The sequence below is a fragment of the Triticum urartu genome, chromosome 2A (assembly GCF_056163025.1).
Source record: "Triticum urartu cultivar PI428250 chromosome 2A, HENAU_Tu73, whole genome shotgun sequence".
NCBI lineage: Eukaryota > Viridiplantae > Streptophyta > Magnoliopsida > Poales > Poaceae > Triticum > Triticum urartu.
In genome coordinates, this window is record NC_141874.1 from 40,839,064 (window position 1) to 40,849,515 (window position 10,452).

Below are 10,452 nucleotides of genomic sequence, written 5' to 3' on the forward strand. Positions count from 1 at the left end.
CATATGACGTGTTGTGAGTAGCAGCCCATTACGTTCTTGAGGACATGGGATAAACCTTGTTACGATTAATCTTGTGAATTTAAATATAGTTCAATACTTTGATATTATGTTGTGATGTAATTCGGTAGTGGTGATGTGCGAACGTCGACTGCATATCACTTGATCTTCATAATCCTAGAGGAGAGTATTTTGTGATTAGTTTATCTATGGTAGAAGGTTGGAGTGACCGAATTACCAAATCCTAAGTTTATGAATTAGCATGAGAGGCTGTTGGAATCCCAAAGTTTATTGTTATGGTTAGATGTTATCTTAATTATTCTCAATGAATCTTACTCCCTCCGTTTCAGTTTACAAGTCCTGCGCGTATACCTAGGTTGTCAATTTTATCACCCTAGTATAAACTATATAACACAAAAATTATACCGTTTAAAAATAGAACATCTAAAGTTTATATTGGTATATTTTTTATAATATAGGACCTGTATTAGGTTGGCCAAATTGACGACCTAGGGGTATGTGCATGCCCTATAAACCGGGAGAGAGGGAGTAATGAAAGTGCGAATAACTCAGTTATTACAGGTTCCACCGCACAACAAATTATCAAAGCAATGAGCGTTAACTCAATAAAACAAGATGAAAGTAACTTGATGAAGCTACCATGTGTCCTCGAGATTGATTTGATCCCTATAACTAATACAACTCTTGTTCTTTTTTGCGGGGATATACAACTATCTACTGAACTGCAGAACAAAATATGTACGATTGCAACCGGTTTTATTATATTGAAAGATTGAGAAGTTTTTATGTTATGATGATGCCACCTAGCTCTGCTGCTCAAATCCTTCTAGCTCTGATTGGTTGTAAGATTGCCTTCAAATTAAGCCTGTAACTAGCCAATCCACGCCGCTAGCTCCAACTCTTGTTGCTTTCCCATATAAATGCGTGGGAGGTGCACCTCACGCAGAAGGGTACGTGCAAAATCGATGAACTTTTTTTAAAAAAATTGATTTTTTTTCCAAAATCATTGAACTTTTTTCAAATTCAATGATTTTTTCTAATCAATGACCATTTTAAATTTAGCAACCTTTTTAATTTTCAATTCGTGAACTATTTTCAAATCGGTGACATTTTTTGAACCACAAACTCTTTCCAAATTCGTAAACTTTATAAAAATTGTATGAATATTTTTGAGCATTTAAAATTTGTAAAAAAGTCAACAGTAAACTCGGGTCAATGTGTCAGAAGGCCAACACATCTAGTTAATGGCAACCTTATCAAGTGAACCAGCAACTCAAAAAAAGAGTAAAGCAAAGCGACCCGAGCTAGCCATCTGCGCGCGTTGATGGGCCATGCCACGGGAGGCAGCGTGTGAGCAGAGCGCCGGTTGATCCTAGTGCCGCACAAGGCGCCAACAAGGAGGAAGCTCAAGCTTTGGTTAATCACGTGCTGTTCGACGATATTGAGTTTTAATAAAGGGTGTGGCTAGGTCTCAATCGGTTGAGATTTAACACTGTCTCAGTCAAATGATATAACATGCAAGAGAGAAAAAACTGAGAAATAAATTTTGCACAGATCTTAATATAAGATCCAACGGATATAACATCGACTGAGACTTAACGAAGTCTCAGTCGACTAAGACTTAACGAAGTCTCAGCCGACTAAGACTTAGCAAGACAAAAAGTGCTTTTCCCCTAATAGGAAAACTAGGACCGGCAGTATGAATATGATCTCTGGTAGCTACCATTTGCTTCTAGAAAAAAAGAGCTACCATTTGCTTACAACATGAATGCCATGAGTTGTCCATGACAAATCCAATTGCACACTTACCTCAGTTTCTCTTGAGTTTTAGTTCACGGATCAGAAAATTGACTGGAACTAATGGCAAAATCACATTATCCTTATCGTGTCAATCGTCTGGAACAGCTGCAGTGTACTTCGGTTGACAAAATCGACTTGATTTAAATTACTTGATTCATAAAAACCTCTTGTACTACAAGAGAACTCACCGAAATTACAGAAGCAAACACACCAACCACACCCACACACTTGCCTGACACACACGCGTAGAGCTGTTATTCTGAACTCTCACTCTGCAGTGCAGATACTAAAACGGGGCAGCGAATGGCAGAAGACCAAACAATGCACCCACCCATGCAAACCGATCATAAATAGCAACGTCGATCACTCACTGACAACCAACCCGCTGATGAGATTTCATCGCTGGGCAGGAGTACGGTGGTAGACTGGACTCAGTGGTGTCCGTGGTATCCACCGCCGCCGCCTCCGCCATAGGTGGGGGTGGGAGGGACTGGGTGATAGTCCGGGTGGGGCTGCGGCTTGGGCTCGGGCTTGGGCACGGGGCCGTAGTCCGGGTGGGGCTGGGGCTTGGGCTCCGGCTTCGGCGGCACGGGCTTCTTGTGGTGGAAGTGCTCCATGATGTGCTTCTTGATCGGTCCGCATAGGGTCATGGACGCACACTCCGGCGACGCTGCAGACGGCGTGGCAATGTTGTCGCCGGCGACGACGCCAAATGTGGTGCCCTGGGACACCGGCACGATCTTGGACGGCTCCTGGCCGGGGCACGGCGCGTTGGAGGCGGCGCTGTGGAGCTGTGCGACGCAGTCGGCACCATGGAGGTCAGAAGCGAGGGGCACGCTGAAGGCGCCGGTGCCGTCGAGGGCGCCCACCGCCTTGCTCTCGTAGTCGCCGGCGCTGTTCTTGCACTTGATCGCCACCTGCAGAGCCTTGAAGGCTTCCTCGGCCTTGATGTTCTTCCTGGTGCAGTCGGCGCACTTGGCCAGGCCGACGACGACTGACGCCGCCTCGGTGTTGGCGACGGCCATCGCCAGCAGGACGCAGAGGGCGAGTGCTCTCGGAGCCGCCATGCCTGAACTTGTGTGGATCGCACTACTGCCACTTGCTGGTGTGAAGTGGCTGATGGATGGATGGATGTAACAGGCGACGCATGGCTTATATAGGCCTCGGCGTTGATCGGCAGAGCTCGAATGCTCAACCGGCCGATCTGTCCGCAAGCGCAGAAGAAGAAGGATGGCCGGCGGGCGCAGTGAAGCGAGACAACGAGAGATGAGCTAATTCGCTTTCGGCGCGCCGAAGTTTCTGATGGCGAATTAATATCGGTCGTCGTTTTGATCCACGTCACTGTTCAGTTGGTGTCTTGGTGATCGATTTTTTATTTAGAACATACAAACAGGTCACGAATGGTATCCTAGCTGGCAAACATCAGTACTCCCTCCGTTCTTTTTTAGTCTGCATGTAAGATTTGATCAAAGTCAAACTTTGTAAACTTTCACTAGGTTTATAAAACAAATAGCAAAATTCACAATATGAGATCAATATTGTTAGATGCATCATGAAATTAATTTTCTTACCATATACTCCCTCTGTTCCAAAATAAATGACACAATTTTGTACTAACTTTAGTATAAAATTAGTACTAAGTTGAGTCATCTATTTTGAAACGGAGGGAGTAGTTTTAATATTGTAGATGTTGATATTTTTTCCAACAAAGTTGATCAAACTTTACAAAGTTTGACTTTGCACGAATCTTATATGCAGACTAAAAAGAAACGAAGGAAGTAAGTAGCAACTTCCAGTTCAAACAGCAATTGCTTCATTTCTTTTTTTACTTTACATATTGGTTCTGTCTTGAAAGTCAAACTTTGGAGAGTAGTACTTACTACAGATTGCAGGTTGACGCATCAAAATTATGACACTGCTGACTTCCATGTTTATTTGATCAAATAGATACTCCCTCCGTTTTTAAAATAAAAGGTGTATTAGTTTTTAAAAGTCAAACTTCTATAACTTTGATCAAGTTTGTAGAAAAATATATCAATGTTTACAATACAAAACCATTATCACTAGAATCACCATTAAATATATTTTCTTACTTTATTTCTTAGTATTGCAGGTATTGATATATTTTGCTCTAAACTTGATCAAATATCAAAATGCTTGAATTTTTGAAAAACTAATGCACCTTGTATTTTGGAACTAATGGAGTGACAAAAACATGTGACTCATGACATTGTACAAACTAACACGACCTTTTAGTTTAAGAGCATGGAATACACACAAAGAACAGACGTTGTAAAAACTTGATGTTTCTCAAATTGGTGGAAGCAATAAAAGAATTCACATATGAGTGGGCATAATAAAGCTTCATCTCATTTTCAGTGAAAGCTCCACCGGGGTTGGCAACTCCAAGGACAACGATGTATCCCGGACGATACTGTATATTCAGGGTCGTATCCCATTTCACGATGCATCCAATGGTTATGCGGTTCATATACTCTAAGTGAATCGTTGCTGTATGAGCTTGTTGTGTTCCAGTGGAAAAGATCTACACATATACAACATCCCTTTTCCAAGTATCATGGCCGCATGGATGTTCTTTATTTTACACTTAAGGTCTCTTTTTACATTGTTGACAAGAATTTGGATTAGCTCCCAAGGCGCGTCATCCATCCAAGTACCATGAGCAGAAGATCTAGCTAATATAGCTAATTCATGTGCGGTTGCATTGGCCTCTCTAGGACAGTGATCATGGGTTACATGAGTAAAATCAAGAGACATATTGTACATAGCAATCGTCAAATAAAGCACTCGTGACGCCAGATGATGAAGCCCCTTCTAGCATTGTCGTAATCACCTCCAGATTATCTGAATTCACTTCAAGATTGTTGCACCCAACTGTGTGTGCAGGATTCACCCCATATCTCAGTGTTGTGGCTTCGGTCGTGAAAGCGTCAAAACAGACATCAATTCTTTCATTTGCAGCAACAATGAATTTTCCCATACAATCTCGAAGGACAGGTGATACAGATGCCTAGAGAGTATCAAGGTCAAACGATATATCAACGTTGAGCTTTAAACGATGCCTAGAGAGTACGTAGCAAGAGTTTCCTCTGCTCCCACACATACCAAGATGCAATAGCAATAATTTATCGGGATACATGTCCTAAAATCATCGCTTCTTGATCAAGGAAGTTCAATAAATATTCCAGCGTCTCCTCCCAGGACAAGCCAGAGACACATGATTTATGGATGATATCACCAAGTCCCGAGGGATTTCACACTTCACTAGCCAAAGAGTATTCAAATAGAAGATGTTTAACATCCTCACTCCTCAGCCCATAATTTGCAAATGGGACAATGAGGAGACACCTGTATATGTCTATCAGCAAGATTTGCACGACAGGGAGTCGCCCCTTTCAATTGCCCTCCACAAGAAAAAAATTACCTTGGCCGGACACTGCAGGTTCCAAACTAAATCCCACATACCGTTATGCCTCGATGCTTCAATATTATTCTCATTATATATTTTATCCAATGTACCATCCATCTTTACGAAATCTCTTGTTTTTGTTGGATGCAAACTTCCATAGGTAATCAAAACATTGTCAGCAATTAACCGTCCCAGAACAGGGGCATTCTTGCCGACCCATGTGTTGTTGTTTGCTGCAAAAAAAAGGGTATAGCAAAGATTCTCGATCTGAAAAAGATATTCTTCTATGGTGGCTCGGCCAATCACAAACATAAGTTTTCTATATCTTGAGAGAATCCTGGAGAATCTAAATAGCTAGCGCCACTAACCTATTTATCTCTATGTAAGCAAGCCATCTCAGCGTGTCAAAGACCCACCTTTAACATGCAACCATGCATAGGAAAAGCATCACCTCAACATGCAAATATTAATTGGAATTTCCACTGTAGTATTATGCTATTTACATCTAATAAATATTTTACAACCATACAATAATCAAACACAATAAACCATATATATTTTCATTTATTTATTATAATATTAATCTAACTACTCATGTTCCACCCAGCCAAATACATTGAAATATATGCAGAACATTCCCTCAACAATGTGCGAGATATCATCTAGTAATCACTTGGTTTCTGATGTTTGCCATTCATCATTTATCAAGAGCACTTAACTTTTCATATATTAGGTCCGACCTCGATTTAGTGATGGAAACTACTTGGCAACATATTGTGGCAACAATTGATAGAAATTGCATGTTCCGTGAGCCAGTAGTCATAGAGCAACTTTCAAGTAAAATGGAATACAACTGTCTTCTGAACTGCAGAACAAAATACTCCAGCGTTATTATATTCGAAGTTTGAGAAGTTTTTATGTTATTATGCCACTTGTGCTGCTCTGGTGCTCTAACCCTACCTCTGATTGGTTGTAAGATTGCTTTCAAATTAAGCTTCTAACCAGCCAATCCACGCTGCTAGCTAAGTCTTGTTGATTTGGTACATATAAATGCTCCGGAGGCGCGCCGCACGTAGAAAGGGATCAACAGAGAATTAGGTATGTAGGTTCTAACTTGTTTAGGCTCTAGTACGTACTTACGTACTTACGCTGCATGCATGCTTGTCCATGTGCCGCGTGGAACCTACGAACGAGAAGGACACGATCGGCCAACAGCCAATGCAAAGTCGATGACCAACCGAGTATAATGACTAACGACGTGCGTGGATCAAATCGATCGTTGATCGATGCGTGCAGAATCGATCAACCGAGTTTTAATTCGCCATCTGAAATTTCGGCGAGTTAGCCGGCCTCTCGTTGTCACGCATCACTTCGCCGTCCACCACCACCCTTGGAGCTTCGAGCACGCATGCAGCCAGATCATCGGCCGAGCTGGATCGATCAATGCGGATGCCTATATAAGCCATGCGTCGCCTGTTGCATCCATCATCCATCCATCCATCCATCCATCAGCCACTTCACACAGGCAAGCGAGTGGTAAGGGTTCAGGCATGGCAGCTCCGAGAGCGCTCGTCCTCGCCGTCCTGCTGGCGATCGCCGTCGCCAACGCCGAGGCGGCGTCCGTCGTGGTAGGCCTGGCCAAGTGCGCCGACTGCACCAGGAAGAACCTCAAGGCCGAGGAGGCCTTCAAGGGTAAGCGCTAGCTATATGCAGCTCAATTCGTACCATATATGTCAATGCACACAGCCACGCACCTATAGATGGAGATCAGCTCATGGTTTTCCTGCTGCCATGAACGCACCTCAGGTCTCCAGGTGGCGATCAAGTGCAAGAATGTCCACGGCGACTACGAGAGCAAGGCCGTGGGTGCCCTCGACGGCACCGGCGCCTTCAGCGTGCCCCTCGCCGCCGACCTCCACGGCGCCGACTGCGTCGCTCAGCTCCACAGCGCCGCCTCCAATGCGCCGTGCTCCGGCCAGGAGCCATCTAAGATCGTGCCTGTTTCCGAGGGCACCACCTTCGGCATCGTCGCCGGCGACAGCATTGCCACACCGTTTGCAGCGTCGCCGGAGTGCGCGTCCATGACCTTGTGCGGGCCAATCAAGAAGCACATCATTGAGCACTTCCACCACAAGAAGCCCGTGCCACCGAAGCCGGAGCCCAAGCCCCAGCCCCACCCGGACTACGGCCCCGTGCCCAAGCCCGAGCCCAAGCCGCAGCCACACCCGGACTACCATCCCGTCCCTCCCACGCCCACCTACGGCGGTGGCGGTGGCGGTGGATACCATGGACACCACTGAGTCAGATCTACCACCGTCCAGCCCGCACTGAAATCTCATCACCGAGTTCATGATCAGTGTCAGTGAGTGATCGACGTTGCTATTTATCATCAGTTTTATGCGTGGGTGTATTGTTTGGTGTTCTGCCATTCGCTGCCCCGCTTTAGCATCTGCACTGCAGAGTTGAGAGTTCAGAATAACAGTTGTGACTTGTGAGGTACACAGGGATCAGTGTGTATTTTGCTTTTGGAAGATTTGTAATTTTGGTATGTGTTTTGTATACGAAGTTGTTGTGGATCAAGTAACTTAATCAAGTTCACTTTGAGTCAATGGAATTACTGCCGAGATGTTGCCTTCTTTTGGCTTGACTTTGCTCTACTGTGTGCTCTGGATTGAGTTTCTGTGGTGTAGAGCCAGGTTTGTCTTCGCCTGTAGGTTGGTGAGTTCAAAGACTGCAGCTCCATGTGTTTATGTTGGTCACCCAAGAACAACATTATCAAGTTCCTCGTCATTGAGGTCCATGTGTTTTAGCATCTCCTCAGTTCCTCCGTCTAACCATTAGGGATAAGTGTGTATTTCGCTTTTTAAAGATTTGTAATATCGGTGTGTGTTTTGTATACGAAGTTGTTGTGGATCAAGTAATTTAATCAAGTCCATTTGAGTCAATGGAATTACGGCGGTGTTGGCTTTTGTTGGCTTGATCTTGTTGGCGATGATCCCGACTGCCGCTAGTCGCGGAAGTACTGTCTCGACAAACTTTACTGACCGATGCTTTTGGCCACGGCAGCGTCAAACCATATGCATATATGGACACGAGCGACCATAACAGGAAAATGATTCAGATGTCTGCTCACAGTATCCGTACGTGTATAATTTCTATGGCGGCAACACGGCCGAAGACTACTTCTGATGTAAAGGGTGGTAACAACAACGCAGCAAAATATACTTTGACGGGCTCTCTCGAGGAGAACCGCCGACCCCAATTAGTGCCTTCTGTTGGAACTGTCGCGGCGCGGGCAAAACCGCGACAGCACGAGAGCTTCGCGAGTTCGCGAAGAAATTTGCCCCTGCCCTACTATGCATCGTTGAAACACAGATAGAGGGATCTAGGGTAGAAGCATTAGCTGGTACTTTGGGTTTCGATAATCCATATGCTATTAGCAGCCAAGGGCGGAGCGGTGGTATTGGACTTTTTTTGGAATAATGCAACAAAAGTAGAGATTCTCGGTTACTCTGTTTATCATCTTGATGTTGTGGTTGAGGAACAAACAAATGAAAAGTGGAGGCTGACTTGTGTATATGGCGAGGCACAAACACACTTGCGGCATCAAACATGGACAGTCCTAAAAAACATTAGCACTTTGAACTCGTTGCCATGGCTGTGTATGGGTGATTTCAACGAAGTTCTACGTCCGGATGAGCATGAGGGAGTTCGACAGCGTAGTTATGCCCAAATACAAGCGTTTCGGGACACGATTGACATTTGCGTGCTGCTAGATTTGGGGTTCAAGGGCAACTTTTGGACTTTTGAAAAGAAGGTATCTGGTGGCACTTACACAAGATGCAGACTAGATAGAGCCTTGGTCAATGCGAGGTCTAAAATCTTCTTATAGAAGTTTAAAATTTTGACAACTGCATGAAAAAACATTGGAAGTGTAACGACAAGAGAGGTGGGATGGATTATTTCTTCATGTTCTTCTTACTTGCTAACAATCATATTAAAGTGCTCACGGAAAGGTTCATATTTTTCTTCCTTCATCTGCTTCTAACTATAAATAGCTACCGGAAACTACTTAGCAGGTTGTTTTAATGGTAGTAATAGTTGATTATTAAATGTTTATACACACATGGAAATTTCGTACATAACCTTCAGAAAGACATTAGAAAATTACTACCCATGTGTCAATTCTTTAACATTGAAATTACATGTGTGCCAAGTATGACCATCGAACTAATTTTGTCTATATTGTACAACTCCTTCATAAATTCCAGGATATGATTTAGCTATGACAGTATGACCATTGACTAATTTTCTCTATATTGTACAATTTGAGTACAGGAGGCCTATCATATCTTTGGTGCAGAATCCTCCTCAAAAAGTAGCTGAGCTCGTTGAATTAGTAACAGCGATGTGGAAAGAAGAAATGATGCAGACTGCCTTTACACACTTTGACGCAAAAGCAATCCTCAAATTTCCGTTGTGCACAGAAGGATTGATGATTTTTGGGCATGAAGTGAGGAGCAGTGCTTTATTCATACGACAACCAAGAGGTTAGAGAAATAATTTGTAACGAGATCATGAAAAGTTTATTGGGCTACTGAGGGCGTAACTTCAGTGACTTTAGTGACTTTGTGAAGTAAAGTTACGCAGTGTCTTAGCCTCATACACCAGTCCTTCATATTCTACAAATATGAAGTCAGCGTATTGTTGTATGAGTCCCGCTTCGGTACAACCCTCCACAAAACATATAAGGGCAGTTTGGTCTTTTGAGAGAAACGTATACTTTACCTCAGTATGGGTCTCCTTTCGGGACGTACACACGCGTCTCCACATCCTGGCTGCCTCCCCTCCGTCCTAGGCTGGCCCAATTTATACTTTTCTTTGCTACACTTATTTTGTGCTAAAGTTCAAAAAAAAAACAGATGCGTACGTGGGACTCAAACACACAACCACAAGGTTCACAAGGACTCGAGATAACCATCTGGGAAGCCTAAGTTTCGTGTTACAATGTACTTGTATTTTCTTACTTTTTGTTCGCTGGTTGATTTTTTTATTTATTTTCCTTTTTTCCGGTTTTAGTTTTTTTTTCTGTTTTGGTCAAATTCGTGAATTTACAAATACGTGCACTTCTTTTCATTTTTGTTTTTATTTTCCAAGCTCTGCGAACATTTTTGTTCCAAATTTTGTGAACTTATTTTAAATCT

General features: G+C 43.5%; 2 protein-coding genes across 2 annotated transcripts; one reads left to right on the top strand and one right to left on the bottom strand.

The window, feature by feature from the left end:
- Positions 1–1,953: 1,953 nt before the first annotated feature.
- LOC125535329 (uncharacterized) lies at positions 1,954–2,934 on the bottom strand. The gene has a single exon (XM_048698383.2). It carries the CDS (start codon positions 2,883–2,885, stop codon positions 2,250–2,252), a length of 636 nt encoding a protein of 211 aa, XP_048554340.2. The 5' UTR covers positions 2,886–2,934; the 3' UTR covers positions 1,954–2,249.
- A 3,770-nt stretch (positions 2,935–6,704) lies between these two features.
- Positions 6,705–7,857, top strand: LOC147983413 (proline-rich protein 4-like). The gene is made up of 2 exons (XM_048698382.2): positions 6,705–6,940; positions 7,055–7,857. The coding sequence occupies exons 1-2, from the start codon at positions 6,799–6,801 to the stop codon at positions 7,546–7,548; spliced, it is 636 nt and encodes a 211-aa protein (XP_048554339.2). The 5' UTR covers positions 6,705–6,798; the 3' UTR covers positions 7,549–7,857.
- The last annotated feature ends 2,595 nt before the right edge of the window (positions 7,858–10,452 follow it).